This window comes from Choloepus didactylus, chromosome 8, assembly GCF_015220235.1.
Source record: "Choloepus didactylus isolate mChoDid1 chromosome 8, mChoDid1.pri, whole genome shotgun sequence".
Lineage (NCBI taxonomy): Eukaryota > Metazoa > Chordata > Mammalia > Pilosa > Megalonychidae > Choloepus > Choloepus didactylus.
In genome coordinates this window covers 104,118,906-104,140,065 of record NC_051314.1, presented here as the reverse complement: position 1 = coordinate 104,140,065, position 21,160 = coordinate 104,118,906, and the positions used below count along the sequence as shown (strand labels likewise).

Here is a 21,160-nt window from a genome sequence, read left to right as displayed (position 1 = left end):
GCCATAAAGCGTCCAAGGTAACGCATCAACAATCGGGTACCTTCACTGGAAGTTGGCCAATGGCGTCTGGAAAAGATCTGTTAGCTGGGAAGGCATGTCTGCTCCAAGTTCTGGTTTCAAAATGGCTTTCTCCAGGACGTTCCTCTCTAGGCTTCAGCTTCTCTCCAAAATGTCACTCTCAGTTGCTCTCGGGGGTATGTCCTTTCTTAGCTTTTCTGGAGCAAAAGTCGGCTTTCAAAGGCCGTCTCCAAAATGTCTCTGTGAGCTGAAGCTCCTCTCTCAGTTCCAGTGCATTCTTCAAAGTGTCCCTCTTGCTGTAGCTCCCCTTCAAAATGTCACTCTCAGCTGCACTGAGTTCCTTCTGTTTGTCAGCTCATTTATATGGCTCCAGTGATTCAATTTAGACCCATCCTGAATGGGCAGGACCATATCTCCATGGAAATCATCCAATCAGAGTCATCATCCACAGTTGGGTGGAGCACATCTCCACTCAAAGAATTACAATCTAATCAACACTGATAGGCCCACCCACACAAGATTACATAAAAGATAATGGTGTTTTGGGGGACATAATACATTCAAACCAGCACAGAGTTCAACCATACGTCTTTCAATATGCAGTTCTATTCTTTCCACTACCCCATATGTACCTAATACTCTCTTCATGAGAAAATATCTGAAAGTTTTTATCCCATGTGGACATCCAGTTTTTCAATTGCTTAAAAAGGGTACTAACCTCCAGTAGATACCTAGTGGGAATTCAAGTTCTATCACATTCTAACTGTAGAACCTTGGACAAGTGGCCTACCTGATTTGAATCCGAGTTTTCTAGTTTGTTAGGTAGGAATAGCAATTTTGTCCAGGCATTTTGTGAAAATAAAAGTAAGTTTATAAAACACTGAATATTTTAGACCCTATTGGTGTGGCTGCCAGTTTACAATTCCCCTCTGCTCTGGGAACTGCCCACAAAATACAGGAGTGGTTGCCCTCAAACAAATAGCTAAAGTGTGTTATTCTGCCCCTCTGAACTTGACTGATCTACAGGTGAAAACCTGACCTTAACTGGGCCCCCTGTGAAGTGTTATTTGCAGAGTCATTTTAACCACTTTACCTTAGAGAAATGGACATGAACTATTACTTCTGGGATCAGACATCCCTGATCTCTGCCTTTCTTGAGTCTTGGACTCTGAGATACCCAAATATTCTTCCAATTCACCAACACCACTTTCTTTCTTCCCTCGAGCTAGCCAGGACAAGTTTCTATTACTTGCAACTGAAAAAATATTAACTAAGGCAGTCCAGCACAGACCCCAGCACATAATCCCTGGATACTGAGCACAGTTAATCATTTCCTCTACCTTAGTAATCCACATCCAAAATGGAAACATTATTTTAAGAAATGTTAAAAATATAACTGAAGGAAAGCCAAGTAACTCACAGATACCCAAAACTATGAACAAACAGTACCCTATTTAGACGTTCACTGTCACTCAGAATCTGGAGTCGAGTTTAAACACAGCCTTGATAAATGCTGATTCATGTTCCAATTCAGAGGAGCCTTACTCAGTGATTTCTTTGAAATCAAAACCAGAACAGTGTCCCTATGATTGGTGTTATTCTGCAGCGAGTCAAGTATCTTTAATTATAGCTTCTTTTTGGTCCTTTTTGATCTAACAAACTGGAATGGAATTTTAAAAATGCTATGTGTTAGAGAATAAAAACAAAAGAATTATTTACTGGCTAAAAAAAAGTAGGGGGGGGAGACTTTACATAATAAATCCTCAAGATGAAACCCGTATGTAAGAACCTGAAAACATTTATAGTTCTCCAAGAGAAGAGACTTGGATCAAAGCACTTAGCTTCTAATATTGTTTACATACCAGTAAACAACTCTACTGTGTCTCCAAAGACTCTGCTAACAAGAAGCAGAAAGCCAATGTGCTTTGAATCCACAGGCTTCTTAGTTGTAAGCATCACCATCAACAGTTTAGTAAATAGGCAGAAACAATGTATGAAAGCTCACAGCTGTGACACTGCCAGATTTTTTTTTTTTTTTTTTTTTTGAAGCCAGGAAAAATTGAAACTGTTCCCATTATTTAATTGAAAAATAAACATTTTTAATACATCCAACCCTCCATAATGCAAAGGCTACTTGGGCATCAATCATTGATATTTATAAATAGAAGAGAAGAACTTGTGAAGTTATTTTCTTTGCTGTCATTCTGGGTTTGTTTTGTTTTAAACAAGAAATATCTAACAAGTTGATCCTCCTTAAATCAGCTCCCTAGCCATAACAGACTGAACTTTTCCTATGGAGTACTTCTATAATTAAATAATATTTTGTGTTATTTAGTTGTCATGTATAATTAAATACTATTTCGTGCTGGTTTATACCTGTCACCTCCTGAAAGCAAAATCCGTATCTGTTTTGTTTATTGTATTCTGAAGGCATTTTATATGCCTGGCCTGTGGGTAGGACTTAGCATATAATTGTGAGTGAATATATAGTTGAATCAAACAATCATTTCACTAGAAATCTAACTAAGCAACTAATCCCCAACCAATAGATTCTGGCACCTAGTTTAAAGGGTTTAGCTGAGATTGCTATGTTTCTAAATGATGTCCATTAGGAAATTTCAAGAACTCTCAACTACAACAGTGAATCAGCAGAACTTCTATACACTCTAAAATGAATTCTGTATTTCCAAATTCTCACCAAAATGACTAAATCACATTGATAGAAATGTGCTGCCTGAATTTAGAAGATGAACTAAGAGCATAAGCAGGGAAGAGCACATGGGAATTTATATATGAAATCATTTCACATTGTGCTGAAAGGTGCCTGGGCTGTGAGGTATGAAACAGCCTCTCCTTGAGGGTAAGTATTGAGGGTGCAGGGTAATCAGACCCACTGGACCATCAGGTTTCAGTTACATCAAGGAGGGAGGAGCAAAATTTGGAGAAGAGTTTGTGTACATAGGGTTTTGTGATGAAGAATAGGAGAACCAGAGGGTCCGGTACTGAGATTTGTCAGTGAGAAGAGGAAGGCTGTTCAGATCAAAGACTGTCTAGACAAATATGATGTCAGAGCCTGGTAATGGTGGATACCAAGGAATCTCAGAGAATCTTTCTAAATTCATCTCTGACACCTAATTATGATACAGACTGGATTTGTTTTGAGAAATACACAGAAATCAAGAAACAATCTCATTCAAAAAGGTAGGAAAATTTGACTCAGTTCTCAGTCTGTAGAGGTGATTTAGAAAGAAAAAAGTGAAGCCACAGAATATACAAATTGCAGATTTCAACACAGCTCCGATACTAAAACAGATTGTAGAAAATTCCTGTGGCAAGATATGTAATGAATTTTGAGCTTTTGGCCCTTTTGTGTAGTACTCTTCTGAAAATGTTAGCAACTGATAGACACTAAACAGCACTACATTTTATAAAACATTTTTAATGTAATGTTTTTATATTTTCTTTTTTCTTTTGTTTTGTTTTCCTGCTTTCCATTAACTGCCAAAAACGTGTCTAAGCTATAAGTTTTCAGTACTAGTGATTCAATCAGTAAATTTATGATTACTGCCTCTTTGTGAGGTATTCTTTAAAATACACTCTATGTTTTAATTTTATGAGCAAACCAGTATGTTTTTATGCTCACAGGCCTTGAGACAAATTCATTTTTGCAGTAAGTTTATTTTTAACTTTCTTATAATTTCCTCTTTTCCTCACAAAGCAGGGAAAGAACTTTTATACTTTGCCAAATGAAATCTGGCACATTAGTAGCAATTACAGAAAATGAGATAAATAAGGCAGAAATTTCAAATCAGATTTTTTTTTAGAAAACTTTGGTCTGCATCTTTCCAAGCAGTACCAGCTATAGTCAATGAAGTAAGATGTATTCACTTTTTTAAAAACTGTTTTTCTAGTGCCACAGGGATCCCACCTAATATAAACCCTTTGTTAGACTGGCATTTACCAGTTAAATACTTGTGTTCAGAAATGTGTTTTGGATCTAACAACAGAGTTTCAGATGCATAGTCTCTATTGCACATATGAAGCAGTCCACAGGGATGCCTAAAGTCATCTAAAACAGTACTCTTCACCCTTACCCGACCTCTATACAGACCCCCAGAGATATTTGTTCGCGTCTTTTCTAATATTTCACAATCTCAATGAATGGCAGTATCATCGCACCTGCCCCCCCACTTCAAACTCAGTTCTATCAACTTTAATCCAAAACTTTTCCTGAATCCAGCCGTTTTTTCCATCCTCACTGCTACCTTCCTAACCAAAGCCTTTATCATCTCTTGCCTAGACGTCTGAAATTGCCTAAGGGAACACTTACTTCCAATCTGTCCTGAAATAATCCCTTCTCTTCGTTACAGCCAATGATCTAAAATCTAAATTTATTCAGTAAATTAATATCCCATAGGGAAATTCATTCAATTTTACCTAGGGATTCTAAGAACATATTCAATATATGTAGGAGTCTATTTTCACTGATTGTGCTTTATGTCATCAGGCAGGGATACTAACAGGATCAGTTCTGCAGATGAGTACAAAGTTAAAAAGAAGTTGGTATGGGACTTGCCCTTGGCAAGACTGTTACTGTAAAGGAGAGGCTAGGCCTGCCTATAATTGTGCCTTAGAGTCTCCTCCTGAATGCCTCTTTGTTGCTCAGATGCGGCCCTCTCTCTCTAACTAAGCCAACTTGGCAGGTGAAATCAAGGCCCTCCCCTCTAAGTGGGATCTGACACCCAGGGAAGTGAATCTCCCTGGCAACATCGAATATGACTCCCAGGAGGAATCTAGACCCAGCAGCCTGGGATGGAGAACATCATCTTGACCAAAAGCGGATGTGAAAGGAAATGAAATAAACTTCAGTGGCTGAGAGATTCTAAAAGGAGCTGAGAAGTCACTCTGGTGGGCACTCTTACGCACATTATAGACAACCCTTTTTAGGTTCTAATGAATTGGAATAGCTAGCAGTAAATACCTGAAGCTATCAAACTACGACCCAGAACCCTTGAATCTTGAAGACAATTGTATAAAAATGTAGCTTATGAGGGGTGAAAATGTGATTGGGAAAGCAATGTGGATCACTCCCCTTTGTCCAGTGTATAGATGGATGAGTAGAAAAACGGGGGCAGAAAAAAAAAAAAAAAACACCCAGTGTTCTTTTTTACTTTAATTGTTCTTTTTCACTTTGATTTTTATTCTTATTACTTTTGTGTGTGTGGTAATTAAAATGTTTAAAAAATAATTTTGGTGATGGTCGCACAACTATATGGTGGTACTGTGAACAATTGATTGTACGCTTTGCGTGACTGCATGGTATGTGAATATATCTCAATGAAATTGAATTATTAACAAGAAAAAAAAAGTTGGTAAATGCATGGCTAAGAGACCTGCAAACCTCCAGCATGTGTGTGTATAATCTCTTGAGAGCCAGCTGGTTCCTTTTTCACCCCTTTACCTACTATATGACTTAAAGTTTGATCACTTTTCTCTACTTTTACTTAGTTTTCAAACCAGAGTCTCTCTTCTTGAAAGCTTACTGTGGAAGAGAATTCTACATTATAACTCTATATTCCAAAATCCACAATCTCTCAGATAATCATTTGATGGCTGGTTAAAAGTTTTATTCGTAATGGTGAGAAAAATAAAGGAAGTAAAAATCACTCCGTTATATCATCCTTTTTTCCTTAGCCCCTGAGGCAGTGGTGAATTTTCATACAAGATTACGTATCCTGTGAAAGAATTGCAGCTCCAGGCCATTCTGGGCATTTTCTGACTGAGTTGGAGTGTAGAAGCAAACAGGGTATAGGTACAGAGTGATGAAGGAATAGACCTGGTTCAGGACACAGAGGACCACCATTTTCCCAGCCTCAATGTCCGGGAAAGCTTTATTCACCTCTCTTTCTTCTTATACGTGGCATTGCCACTCCTGCCATCATGGTGATCACTGACCAATAACAAGGTAGGTGAAAAAGACATAAATAAAATGGGGGTAGGGAAACAAAGGAGTGGAAATTGCAAAAAGCAAGAGATACCAAATAGGAACAGCAGGAAAGAAAATGACCATTTCATTATCCAGACCCACCCTTTTGGAAGTTATTCTAGTTATATATGTGGTTGACCAGTAGAAATACAAGAAGTGGAATGTCAGGTAACGTGGGTAATACTGCTTCAACAAGCTGAATTAATTCTCAGGTGACCATGCTTCTTTCTTCTGATAGATGAATTTCATAAACTTACAGTAGAACATGGGACCACAAGGTTGGAGCTATCCATTCCCATGAAAGAATTTAAGTCAAACACAAATGGTAAGCATGGAATGGTCTTCAGGCTTACATTTTTTGCTATGATATATTTTTGCATACCTCCTCTTCAAGAACAGTGGAAGCCTTTATCTGAGTATACTCAATAAGAAAGAAATCGTACGTGGATACCTTCCCTGTCAATCATTTGGCAAGGCTGCCTATTAGAACTCTGAGATAATGTAAGTGTTCTATATCTGTACTGTCCTATATGGTAGCCACTAGCTACATGTGGCTAGTGTGACTGAGGAACTAACTGTTTTTTAGTGTTAATTTTAATTCATTTAAATTTATATAGCCGCATGTGACTAGTGACTACTGTTGGAGAATGCAAATCTAGATTCCCTTGCTTGGGAAGAAGCAGTGACAAGGTTGTTGCCCCACAACTTTGACATAGTCAAATTCGTTCCCTTCCACCCTTAAGATTGTTGTATGGTATAGGGTAGGCATGTTGTTCAGTGCAGATATAGGAAACACTTCAAGGAGAAGCGCCCCACCAGTAGAAGGCCAGAAGCTAGTGCTGTTGATACATTATTTACTTTTTCATGAATAAAAGCTCTTATTTAAAAACTCTCCTTTCCAAGGTTTGACTCTTGGAGCTAGCATCATTTTTAATTTTGCCAGTAAGGAGTGGGGCCTTCTCTGATCTTTGGCCAAAAAAATAAAATAAAATAAAATGAACTCTTCTCCTAAATTCCTAAATTTGAAAGAAATACTTATAAATTCAGCCTTGATTTGCTTTTCAGTGTGGCCTGGAGAATCAATATGATCTCAGTTTTAAAAATTAAGTAGGAATTAAATAATCCCATGTAAGGTTTTGGGGTTCCAAAATGAATATTGGGAGAATGGAAAATAATGTCTAATTGGTTATGAGATTTCAAAAATATTTTATTTAGAATCCCTCTCCAATAATTAAATTTGTCGAAAAGTATCTCTTCATTCACAAAAAAACCTACTGAGTGGCTGTCATGTCATTTTACTAGACAGAAGAATCATACAGCTAGTTAATGCTTATTAACAGTTCTATGAGGTACATATTATTATCCCCTTTTAAAGAAGGGGAAACTAAGGCTTAGAGAGGTTAAGTAACCCTTCAGTGATTACTGCTGGTAAGGTTGGGAAGCCGAGCTCCAATGCACGTCTGCCTGAAGCCAAAGCCCATGCTTTTCTGTGGGTGGATGTTTCCTTTTGCCAGTTAGGTTCACCTCTTTCCTTTAACTTAGCCACCCATTCTTTTTGAGTTCATTGTTGTAATGTATCTCTCACCAACGGATGCTGATGAATATTTCTTGCAGAAGCTCCAGGCCCAGCCTCTTGGCAACCAGATTCTGCTAAGTGACACATCAGGTGGCACATCACCAAAGTCTACACTAAGCCCTGTGGCTTAAGGAGTATCAGGGCTGATGCTGATGGGGCAAAGTTATGGGACAGTCATTTCCTTTCTAAGCTCAACTCCCTTTAATTGCTATTAGTTACCTGGTGGGAAAATGTTTATGTTCCGCTAGTCAAGCAAATCAACACTACTTCAATGAAGTGACTTTATCTGGAGCTACATTAACTGACAAGAAGGCCTTGCTAGAATACAAAGTTAAGACATCAATTACTACAATATTAGCTACTGTAATGTAACAAGATTCTTCCAGAGGACTAATCTCCCAAGCTGTAAACCATTTTTAAAGGAATTTAACAGTCCAAATCAACAAATTGGTAGCATGATAAGCATTATAACCTTCCATTTTCAGAGAAGAAAATAGAAATGACTGAATAAAGTAATTATATTCTCTTCTAAATCCTATTCAGTCATAGAGCACAGCACAAGGCCAAGAACCACTAGCTGCTTTCTTCAGATTCTACCTAATTGAAATTGATACTGCCAACCAGTAATAATTTGACACCAGAATGGCATCATATATAAAATAATTCAGAAACACATCAGTGTATTGTTCCTATTGCAAAACTTGACTCAGAAATGGTTTGCATTCTTCCCTTTCATAATTTATTGTAGTTTATGCAGGATAGAGCCAGGCTGTCTGGATTCCAGTCTCAAGTCTACCAGATCGATAGTTAACCTCTCCAGTGCCTCAATTTCTCCCCTTTCACAAAGAGGACATTAATAATAGAACTCACTCAACAGAGAAGGTTAATACATGTAAAGCACTAGAGCAATATCTGGCCCGTAGTAAAGAATTTATGTTCTGTGTTCATAAAACATTGCTGTTTATAGTATCTTTAAATTTTTCATTATTTAATATTTTAGTATGAGAAAATGTTTTAGCTTTTAAAATACTTTATATTAATTTATATTAATTTCTTCTGATTAATAGTTTTCTCTGTTAAACCACATCTTAATTGATTTGAAAAGCAGTTGTGATCTGTCATCTTTCAGCCAGATGTCCCATTTGTTTCTAAGTAAATAGCTTAGAATTCTGTAAAATATCTTCAGAGAAGATATATAAGAATGTTTTATTATGGGAGGTTTTCTTTGGTGGCAGCAGATATTTTGAGAATTCTAATGTGTTCTTTCCTTCAATCATTAAAACTGGTGAAGCTGCAAGCATCTGGTTGCCATGCTATGCATGTTTCACTGTCCTGATAGACCCAGGCAGCTGTCCACAGGTATGTTTACCTGAAGCAGACTTAATCTCTTCGTCTCTTCCTCCTCCATTTTCTCCTCCTTCCCCAGACTGCTGAATCCATGTCTGCATGAAGAGTGGTGACAAATACTAATTTGAACTAAACCACCGTCATATGAAGTCAGATTGAGGATTTGGCCTTGTATCAAACCTAAAGCAGAGGGAAAGTGTGGAAACTGTCTTGTGAACCGCAAGCCACCCAGGGTGTAAGCCCTGAAAACATGTAAACAACACTACATCCCATATGCTTTATTTTTTAATTTTGTCACGCTGTCTTTGTCAGCTAGTTCAACTCAGTGATTTGCAATGTTATTTTATTGCTTTTTTTTTTGGAAATTTGAATGCTGTTCTGAATGTATTATTAAATCCTTTTCTGGCTTGACAGATTGCAAAAATTGCACACACTGTCTACACATCAAATCCTAGGCCTGGAGGGGAATTGCAGACCTCACCTCATCCAGCATATCCAGAAAGTAGTATATTTGAGCTCAAGTTCTCCCATAGCAGATGGTATTTCAAACTATTCTAAAAGACATCCAGATTAAGCATATTATTAAAGACTATTTCACCCAAAGGTTAAAATTAAGCTCGGCGTCTGTTTCTTATAAATTCATACAACTTTTTCTTTCAGTAGAAGGATCTCTAGCCAATTCCAGTGGCTGGACCTGAAAGTTTCATCACCTCTTTATGACCGAAGAGGAAACTAAATACAATAAATTGTGTTAACAGTTTAGTTCTAAATTTTTTGTGTCCGGTTTGGGATTGGTCAATTCTTAGATCCTTCTGGGTTCCTGATGTTGGAAAAGACCCAGAGTAAACGCTAGTCTAAAAAAATCTCAGAGAATCAACTTGGTTCTGGCAACCCTTTTGTAGAGACTTTGGCACAACCAGAAACTACACTGGTACAACACTTTGGTCTAGCATGAATTTAAGTTATTAATGTATTACTATATTTTTCTAAATACTTAAGGAAAAAATGTATATATGGTCAAAGGAAGGAAAAATTGCTTTTACTCAACCCCCCAATGATTGAATACCATATATTTAATGACAAAATGAAAAGTTGCCTCAGCACAATACATTTAAGTCAATTTTCCATTGGGCTGGCCATCATCATAGTTTCTATTATTTGGAATTGCCCATTCATCTATAAGTTGACAAAGAAAAGATAGGTTGATTGAAAATATTAGCTACATGGCATTTAAAAGTTTTAAAATAATTTCACATTGTTAGCTTTAATTTTGAAATCATTTAATCAGGTGTTAAAAAAATGTATTCAAAGAATTCCCCTTTATAATCAGCATCTAAGATCTGTTAATTATAGTTCATTTAGTTTCTTCAATTTATTTTTTCCTGATATCCCCCCCCTTAAAAGTAGCGTATTACCCTGTTGTGAATTTCCTTGGAAGTCATTTAAACTAGCGTGGTAAAGGCTTCTGGTGTTAACTATATCCATTTCTCCTCAGCATTTGGCTGAGCATGTTTCTCTACACCATGGCAATGAGGTGCAACAATGCTACTAGTACTGGCTAATGGACTGTGAGAGGTGATTTATATCATGTCCAAACCAAAACATTTAATTACTACTACCAGACCCTCCAGCTTAAAGTGCTTTTCTCTTACCATGTGTTAATGGAATATGTCTTATGTTCAGATTGTAGAGACACAAAATGGAACCACCTACATCACTGAATTGCCACAGGAAGCACAGTTGCCTTGGAGGATCTCCTGTATCCACCAATGGCTTTAAATTAAATGAGAAGTAAACCTTTTGCATTAAGTTACTGAGATTTGGGGGTTGTCTCTTAGTGCAGCACAACCTAACCAATCTTAATAGAAACAAACAAGATAAACAAAACTCAAGAGAAAATCTGGCAGTTTCATATGATCACTTCCTTCAGAATCTCATTGAGACTTGCCAAAATCTTGTTTTTCCAAGAACACACCAACTTCAACAGCAATGATTTATCCAGTGTTTACTGTATATAGGCATTACACGGGAGACTTGGGATACAAATATGAGGCGGATACAACCCCTTGCCTTCAGGTTGCTATAAAAGTACTTCCCAGGGTATACTGATCTGTTCTTTGTTGGGAAATATTACTTGAAACTCTCAACAAAAAATTTCTTAATCTGAAAGTGGGACATGTGCTTGGGCACACACTCAAATGTGTAAACATTGATATGTATTGAGTATATATTTATGTGTGTGTGGCACTACATTCTTCAGTTGATCTTTCAGTAAATACTAAATAGAATAAATTTGTAATCACTGTTATTGAAGTATGCTTGATGCCATCTTGCACAGAATTAAAAAAATGGTGCTGACATAATTACATAATTCATTTCCTGCCAGTTTATAATGGCTAATTTTCTTTTTCTTCCTTTTGAAGAATGTGTCAGAGTATTCTGAAGTAAATTGGTACAGTCACTTGCTTTTTTTATTTTTTATTTATTTTTTTCCTATTACAGTGTATTTATACCCAGAAGCAGTGTTTTGTGCTAATGAAATGCACATTTTATTGAATTAATGTTAATGCCAGATAACTGGCTGTTCAACCACATATGCTGCTTCATGGTTGTACTTTTTAGCATAAATCTGGCCTGGATATCCACAGGGTGCTAACAGATATCCTTCATATTTCATGTGAGTGAAGACACTAATTTATGGAAACGGAAGCTTACAGAATCTCAGCTTAGCTTTTCTTCCTTTAGTTACATAAGCCAGTTATTGAAATTCAGTACTAAAGAGGTAATTATTATTGATGTTTTTATTCTACTTTTCTTCACTAAGGTATATTTTGTTTTTTGGATGTTTTTACCATGTATTTTGGTTTCCTAGGCTACGCAAACAAATACCATGAAATGGTTCAGCTTAGGCAATGGGAATTTATTCACTCAACGGTTTTGAGGCCGGGACAGTATCCAAATCAAGGCATCATCAAGGTGATGCTTTCTCCCTGAAGACTGGCATGATGGGGCTGGTTGCTGGCCATCCTTGGCTCTTCTGTCACTTGGCAAAGCACATGGTGATGTTTCTTGGTCTCTCCCTTGTCTCCTTGGTTCCATCAGCATCCAGCCTTTTTCTTCCTGTAGGTTTCTCTCTCTCATGTCTGAATTCTACTTATAAAGGACTCCATTAATAGTATTAAGACCCATCGAGAGGCCCTACTTACAATGGGTTTGCACCCACAGGAATGGATTAGATTTAAGAACTTATTTTGCTGAGGTACACATGGCTTCAAACCACCACACCATGTATTATCTCATTTCAACCCACCCGAGGGCTGGCTAATGGAGTTGTTTTACATGCTGGGAAATTCAGACTAATTAACTTTCCAAAGACACAGAAAGCAAGCAAGCAAGCAAAGTAACATCCAAACTCAAATCTGTGTTCCACATGTTTTTTACGTTTTTTACTATTAAAAAAATCCCTTTGCTAGTATTTCCATTTATAAACCACAGGATTCAAAACTGCAGATTGCTTTTAGAATTAACTAAATAATCCTTAGAAGTGCTTCCTGGAGCAAAGTCTGTGGATCACCTGCATCAGAATCACCTGGGATGCTTGTAAATGCAGATTCCTGGTCCCCTATCTTAACTTTGTGAATCAGAATCTCTTGAAGAAAACTTCAGAAATGTTCATTTGTAATTTACTCTCAGTATGACTATGTATACATTAAAGTTTGAGTACCTCTGCTGACGGCTGTCCTCTTTGGGACAGAAGTAAAAACATTATTCCCAACCAATCCAGGAATATCTCTAAACCAGAGAAGTGACACTGACCTTAACAAACAAATGCCCCCCCCCCCACCCATAAGCCCTTTTAAATTTGCTGACTTCACTTACATCAAGAATCTGGTGAATTAAGTTTAGCTAACTGTAGTAGCCAAGGGAATGTACTGATAACAAAAGGACCCCGTTTTTCTTCATTTGAAGTGTAATTTGAAGAAACACAAATTTTATCTGTTAATTTTGAAATATGACTGAATGCTAGCTTTAGGAAATATTTTCAAAGAGTAATTAGAAGGCTTATACTAAGGAAGAATTTAAATATAAAAAATTAAAATGAAGCAGGTGCCCAGTATAGAAGTTGTGGAGGTGGGGAGGTTATTTCACTGTGTAGGGAGAAAAGAAATGGAGGGCCTAGTGAAGGGCCGCGGAAAAGAACAATATTTGAAAACAAAATAACCTTTACTTGCTTTCTTTTAGCCCAAGGTTAAGTGGTTGTATCCTGTTTTGCAGTTTAAAAATTTGAGTCACAGTGAAGTTCCATGAGTTGCTAAAGGTCGGTTAGTCAATGGTAGAACCAGTAAGCCAGTGACTGCAAATCCATTGCTTTCTCCACCTAGTTGTATTGCATTTTCTTTCATGTAAAGCCTTCCAGCTAGTTTTTAGTCCATCTGGGGATTTTGTATCTAGTCAAGTCAATTTGATTTAATGTAGCAGAATCTTGGATAAACACATTAGTATTTTTATGCCTTAGCCTTTTTTTTCCTTCAGAATAGTTACAAGCTACTGTAGTTTTAATTACAGTGACTTGCAGGACATTCTAGATTTCTCCAAATCAGTTGATTTTTGTGTTTTCTTCCTCTGTGTTTCCAGCAAAAAAATTCTTTGCTCTTGTATTCCTGTGGGATTGTTCCTTAAAAAGCACTGACTGATACAGATAGTCCAACTGAATGGCATGATGGAAGACCACAGAAATAGACTCTACTGAATGTCAAGTGTCAGTGCTTTTAGGTAGCTCCTCTTAGTTGAGAGCACTGTAATGCAATATCCTTTTTAAGCCATTTGGAGGAAATTTACAAGCAAAAAACAAAGTGGTCTACATAAAAGTCATAACTGATTTCCATGTGTCATCTGCATGTTGCATGACTCCTTAAGTTGTTCATTCAAACCTAAATAAGGAAAAGGAAGTAACTCTGCAATATCCCTTACACTCTGCTGGATGGGTAGCACCTGTCTATGAAAAAAATATATATGTAACAGAATGGTTCCTTCTATGATGTACAAATAGATAATTGTATTACATGGCAGTTATGTCGTTTCCATAAATAATCCAAGGGTAAGGTTTCTCTCAAGAATCACATCCCTATGATATATTTAGGAAAGAAAAAGAGATGACTTAATGCATACTTGTTTCTGAGTCATCACTGATTGTTATTCATCTGAGATATACAGTTCTCCTCTCTCCTCCTTGGTGTGGTTCTGCCACCTCTTCAAATTCCTCCTTAGAACAGGAGATGGTCAAGGGGGTGGTGGTTGAACATAGGGTGGTAGTTCTGCTCTTTCCCTCTAAACTACCATCTTATGTTATCGAGGCATATCTGACTCTTCTCAGACAGAAACTAAAACAATTGTGGTATGTGTGGAAAAAGTTCATCATCCACATTTCCATAGTCCAAAGACAAAACATCTCAAAAGTTGTCTTCACAAGCAGTGCCCTATAGCCCTCCAGCCCCCCTGCCCCAGTTCTCAACCTTCTTTCTAGCTTCCTAACTCGACTTTTCTCTCCAAGATATAATGCCCTTCTCTATTCCTCTAATCTTTGAGTCAGTAATACTTTTTGGGAAATTTCACTCATTATCCACAGGGGTTATCAGCTCAGGTCTCATCCTCCCAGCATTACATTTCCCCAAGTCTAAGCTTATTCTTGAGCATTTAAGGGTAATATACTGAGCTACAAGTATTGTAATGACTGCTCCCGTAGTCTCAAAAAATCCTGAGCAAAACTTTAAAAATTATTTCCTTAATGGGCCTAATTAAGCTCTTAAATGCCATTCTTTTTGCCAGTCTCTGTGGGATGGGCAAGCTTCATTTCTAAGCTGTTCCTGTCCCATGCTTCCCCAGTCATTGGAGAGGTAAGGGTGAATTGTAGGTGAGTCTCACTATACAGCCATAGAAAGAATTATTTATCTCAATTAATGAAGTTTTCATATATTAATCTTTAGTAGTATGATCATTTTATGACATAAAATCATTCTCTGCCTTCATTGTTTCCAGAGGGATAGGTAACTTTAGGAAAATTGTGTTGCAATTTTGTTGAGATTTGAAGGAGGTATGTTCAAAACCTGATAGAGATTTGAAAAAAAACTTGGATGGCACCATCATCTTTAAATAGTTGTTTGGAGTAAACAATTCTTTCCCATTCCTCATGTAGCCCTCCATTGGAAGAAACCTTTACATCTACCTCCCACCTCCTCTCTGCTTCTTTATCTACTCTGCCTCAAAAGAGGAACTGATTTTCAGAGTTATCAATTTGAAGGGAACTCAGTTTGAGGTTAATGGCTTTGTCCTTGTTTCCTCTGGGAGTGAGCTGTCTACCTGAGGACATTCTCCACGGTTCCTGGTGGGGTATGGGGGCAGGCTGCTCCCTACCACATGTGCCCCCGTCCTCCTCTAACACTGCCATTGCTGGGATTTAGCCCTGTGAGACTCGACTGCCTCTCATCCTAAGCTGTGTCTTTTTTCTTTAAAATTCAATTTTATGGAGATATATTCACATACGATAAATCATCCAAAATGTACAAGCAGTTGTTCACAGTACCATCATATAGTTGTACATTCATCACCCCAAACTATTTTTTGAACATTTTCCTTTTATCAGAAAAAGTGAAAATAAGAATAAAAAATAAAAGTAAAAAAAGAACACCCAAATCATCCCCCCCCCCATCCCACCCTATTTTTAATTTAGTTTTTGGTCCCCATTTTTCTACTCATCCATCCATACACTGGATAAAGGGAGTGTGATCCACAAGGCTTTCACAATCACACTGTCACCCATTGTAAGCTACATCGTTACACAATCATCTTCAAGAGTCCAGGCCACTGAGTTGGAGTTTGATAGTTTCAGGTATTTACCTCCAGCTATTCCAGTGCATTAAAACCTAAAAAGAGTTATCTCTATAGCGCATAAGAATGCCCACCAGAGTGACCTCTTGACTCCATTTGAAATCTCTCAGCCACTGAAACTTTTTTTTTTTATTTTGTTTCATTTCACATCCCCCTGTTGGTCAAGATGTTCTCAATCCATGATGTTGGGTCCAAATTCATCCTCAGAAGCCACATCCCACTCTGCCAGGGAGATTTACACCCGTTGAAGTCAGATCCCACTTAGTGGGGAAGGCAGTGAGTTCACCCACCGAGTCATCCCAGCTAGAGAGAGGGCCACATCTGAGCAATAAAGAGGCACTGGGGTGGGGGTGGGGGGGGGGACTCTTAGGCACAATCACAAGCAGATTTAGCCTCTCCTTTGCAGCAATGAGCTTCATAAGGGTAAGTCCCATGATAGAGGGCTCGGCATACCAAACCTCCAGTCCTCAATGTTTGTGAAAACATCAGCAACAATCCGGGTGGGGAAGCCCAACACCCCCACACCGTCCCCCAGCTCCCCAGTGGGACCCTGCATACACACCTTTCTTCTCTGTCCAAATCACCCTGGGATGTGTCTCTACTTCACACCAACCCATGCAAACCCACCAGGTCTCACCTCCCACCAAAAGCTCTATGCAATTATGGTATACAAACAAACTGTACAAGTTAAATTGTTTAGGAAATATAGATCTGCACCAACTAAACATTTCTTCCCCGTCCCACACGGAATTCAAAGTTTCAAAACGTAGTCAGTATTGTCCTTTACCCTTTGGCCCAACCTGCCCTTGTCCCAACCACTTCTGCTTCATTCATGTCTCTAGCCAAAGTCTGGTTTCTCCCTCAGCCTTTTTAACAGTTGCTATATGTGCTAATACCAACACTCATATCCACCGAGCTCCAGCTCCAAGCTGCAGGCGTCACACAAACACCCAAAGTTCCAGGGACTGATCAGGCCACACACAAAGGGATCACCATCTCAGAATCTGGAGACAGCCACCACAATTCAGGAACAGATGTGACCACTGTAAGAGCTTACAACCCAGGGACCGTTACAAGCGTTCCCCTGATAAGCTGTGCTCCAAGGTTCAATTCCAAGTCTGCACACTGTAGCTAGTCCACACTGGTGAGGCATCACAGTGTCTGCTCTTGCCTCTGGTACTGTCCACCCAAAATGCCATCTACAGGCTCCATCCACCCCACCGCGTGCCCCACACCTAAGTTGTATCTTTGAACTGAATCTTGAGTAACTCGGCCTTTATCTCTGCTCCGCCTATATTTTTCTAAATGTTCGTAACTACAGAGAAGCAGGATACTTTTTATCAGGCTCCTGATCCTCATAGACTCCAACAAGTATGAACGTTTTTGGGCTGCTAGTAAATATAGGACACTAGACTATACACTGGGCATAAAAATAAGTGTTAACAATTGTTTTGCAAATTTAATCATTTATATTAGATAGAAAAAGAAATAGTGGGTAAAACTTCCTTCAAGGAGCTTGCAGACACACATAAAAAAACAATAAGAAATGGACAATAGAAACAACAAGTGGAAATTTAAGAGAAAAGATACTGCCTGGAAAGTTTGAGAAGATGTAAGCCTTCAGCTGAGCTTTAAGGAAAGGATGATCCATGCATTCCAAAAAAGGCAGTGTTCTATTAATGGAAAAGTAAGCACATCAAGCTGGTTCTGTTGACAATATGTATAATTACATCCTGTAAGTAACTGAAAACTATCATTACACTAAGAAATGTCAAAACTGCTGGAGCAACTAAGTAGATAGTAGCAGTGGCAACATCACCATCTTCTCTCACCCATTGCACAGACAGCAAAACTGGTAGTGATGTTCACAACAGATTGGGGAGAAATCTTGGCACTAAATAAGCATGATATTTAAGGAAGAAAAACTCTGATTTTTGATGCAAAAAACTCAGGCCTCCCCCATGTAACCACAATGAGAACATGCTGAGCAAAGATGGAACTGACTAAGAACATAAATCCTGCTGAGGGGGGTTGGCTTTGCTGGCTTCAGAGCCGACTGCGGTGGTCAGACACTGATCAAGCATGAGACAGGCAAGTCTGCAGCTTAACAGAATTGCAAGGACAAGCACACACCTCAGGGACAGAGTCTCAACAGGTGCCCTCCCTCGTGTCATGAGAGAGAGCTTTTCATAGACAAGTACAGGGAATGAGGCAAGAAACCCAGCAGGAGGGATGTCTGAACAAAAAGTCTCCAACAGGGAAGCACAGGTGATATTCAGAGAAGGGTAGGTATAGATGTAGTTTATGTCTGTGAACTCTGGTTAGCTTTGAAGATTCATCTTTTAATATCATTAGCTCATGTTAATAAATAGTGGCAACTGAAGAGGCTTTACTTTATGTCATGATGGCTTGATATCAACACTGCCTTTCATCAGCAAGCCCGACTTCACTGATACACTTTTGTATAGTGTTTCTAGGTACAGTGGCTGTGTCGAGCCAGTTGTATTCTCTGGCTCAGGTGTCCCTGAGACCCCTATCGGGCACTTGCCCTGCTGCTGCCCAGAGGCCGTGCATCGGAGACAGATTCATACTAATCCCAGCCTCACATTTGGGAAAACGGGGTAAGTGTCTACAAGCTCCAGAGCTCATTCACATCCCCCCTCATTTAATCCTCAGATCACATCAGGAGCTGCTCAAGCACAGCTGGAGGACCATGGGCAGGTGGACCACATCTGGAACAGTGTGTGCTGGGGCAACACAGCTGGCGCTCTCCCCCACACTACCGTCTTCCCTCTCACTTTTCAGAGATCTGGGGCAGGAGTCAAGACACCTGTCTTATAGGTTCAGCATCTGTGGCTTCCCGGACAAAGTCACATTACATCTCAAGTTTTAATTATATATTCCATGGTTTCATAGATAAGATGTAACATCTCTAGACCCTTCATTTAGTTTTTTGTTTTTTCCTATCATCACACGTATGTGCACACACGGTTTAACCTTGACCTGCTTAGCTCTAGTTTGATAACCAGATACAGATGAAGGAATCAGCTTTCAGCTAAACTCTACTAATTATTTGGGCAGTATGTGGCTAAATGAGAAGTCAATTTGACAACCTGCAGACAGGATTTGTCCTGAAGCCCTGTTTTCTTTGGCCCCTGCAATATATTATAAAAACATTGACATGTTGCTAGATTTTAAATATGGGCTATTTCACAAAACCAAATATTCAGATTCTCCCATAAAATCAGAAAATCTGGCAAGATGACAACAGTTGGCTAAAATGAGTCCATCATTATATTGTCCTTGTAGTTCGTAGGGTTTTTTCCAATGTCAGTACCACTGACATTTGAAGCCCAATAATTTGCTGTTGGGGGGAACTGCCCTGCATATTGTAGGATGTTTAGCAGCATCCCTGACCTCCACCCACCAAATGCCAGCAGCAGTAGCAACCTCCTCTCAGTTATGACAACCAGTTGTGACATTGCCAAATGGTCCCTGGAGGCAAAATCACATTCAGAACTGCTGTAGGCATTTCAGTAATGACCCCTGGAAAACAGAATTTTATAGCCAGAAAAGATGTGGTCAAACCCTCTCATTGTACAGAAGAGGAAACAAAGACCCAGCAGAGAGGTTCAATAACTTGTTCAATGTGATCCAAATAGTGGCAGAGCACGGACTAGAACCCAGGTCCTCTGAACCCTGCAGCCTGCTGATCCCCCAGGGCTGGCCGCCGCGGCCTCTCCCCCTGCCAAGCCCACTCGGCTAAGCATCCTCAGCATCCCCAACCCATCCTGCCCTGCAGCCAACAGAACAGCTCTTCACACACACCATCACCTCCTTGGTACAGGCAGCCCATAGTTTCACTCAGACAAGAAAGGGTGTTTCTTCAACATTTCTCCTGTTCTCTGTTCCACTTATTTGCCATAGGGCTTTCCTCGTTCCCAGCCTATTTAGCTCACCAGTCTCTCCTGCATTTTTGAGGTATTTCATGTAAAGCCACTTAGAAAATAAATGTGCACCCCAAACCAAATATTTTTTGAAGTCATTTGTCACTATGCTTACTCCTAAGAGTGATATTGATACACTTAGCATTTGTTTCATCCTCTCAGGTCTGGCCCTTTTGGATTAAAAAAAATGGTTTTCAGAATATATTAATCATTTCTCACAAGACACACTCTCTTCTCAGAATAATAGATTCCTCTGAAGTCACAAAATACCTTACTTGGCTCACTGCACAGGAGCCCCAACACTGGCGTTTTGGTCTTGGCCACTATCTAACGGTGTCACCCAAGCAGGGCCACGGCTTCCTTGTAGATTAAATGCTGTGCTTGGGTGATGACTAAGATCCCTTCAAGCTCTAGCATTCTGTGAGATAATGATCCAGGAAATTAGTGGGATCAACAGCTTATATTCTTATTTCATCCATCAAAGAGCATGTATGAGCTCCTTCTGACTATCAAATTCTGTTATAACGAGTCTGACTGATAACATTTTTTGACAGAGAAAGCCAAGAAAACATCTATTACAAAATGTTACTCCCTTACACACTCCACATGCTTATTATAAAACTTCCTAGTTACCAGTAAGATATCTTAGTTAGAAAGTAAATTTGCCAGATGGCCAAGCCATTTTTCACCCTGCCTTGTAGATTTATGTAAATAACACATGAATCACTCTCCTGCCCACCACTGCCGTTGCTCCCCCTCTGTCTGGTAGGAGCTTTCATACGTTATGAGCTTGTGTTTATGGGGCACTATCTGTGAACACCAATTACCAGAGTACCACAACCACATATGGGTTCTTATTTCTTTGGTTTCTGTTCTATTCTGGGTACTGCTCTCTCTGGCATATTTTCCTACTTGTCTCACCTTCTGATCATCTCCTTTTTTTTTTTGTTTTTTTGGAACTTGAGGGGGAAAAAATCCCTACATGAGAGACAGTGCAAATGATAATACTATATCAGTGTGTGCAAAGGTTGTGTGTAACATTCTCCTGTGTGATATGTTAGGCAAGCTTGATCATGAGATATGTTTGGACCTCAATAGAGGACCAGTGGTTATGGGGAAAAAAACTAGGGAGTAAAAAACAAATACAGGTTTCACACCAGGTCAAGAGTGAATTTGATTCTGGATTGACTAGTCCAAAGGGAGGTGTTGAATATGATTTGCTTTGGACCATACCCATATCCAAAAATTCTGATCTGGTGAGTGGAGGAGGGAAGCCAGTCTCCAGGCAGAGCAATACACAACCTTAGGCAGGCTGTAGGAATTCCCTTTTGGGTAAAGCCTCTGATACAGATATTGGAAAATTCAGGTAAGCGATCAAATCTCCAGGGACCCAGAATTAGG

At 39.0% G+C, this 21,160-nt stretch overlaps 1 protein-coding gene across 6 annotated transcripts in view; it reads left to right on the top strand.

Moving 5' to 3' along the window:
* CCDC91 (coiled-coil domain containing 91) overlaps positions 1 to 20,787 on the top strand; it is a 516,404-nt gene extending 495,617 nt beyond the window's left edge. For 2 of the 6 annotated variants that reach the window (XM_037844941.1, XM_037844943.1), the window contains one exon: positions 18,489 to 20,771. In XM_037844941.1, coding sequence (XP_037700869.1) covers positions 18,489 to 18,705 — 217 coding nt within the window. In that variant the 3' untranslated portion in view covers positions 18,706 to 20,771. Of the gene's footprint in view, positions 1 to 9,006; positions 9,056 to 18,488 lie in introns of those variants that run through there. The other 4 variants (XM_037844945.1, XM_037844940.1, XM_037844942.1 and 1 more) reach the window with 4 other exon arrangements.
* The last annotated feature ends 373 nt before the right edge of the window (positions 20,788 to 21,160 follow it).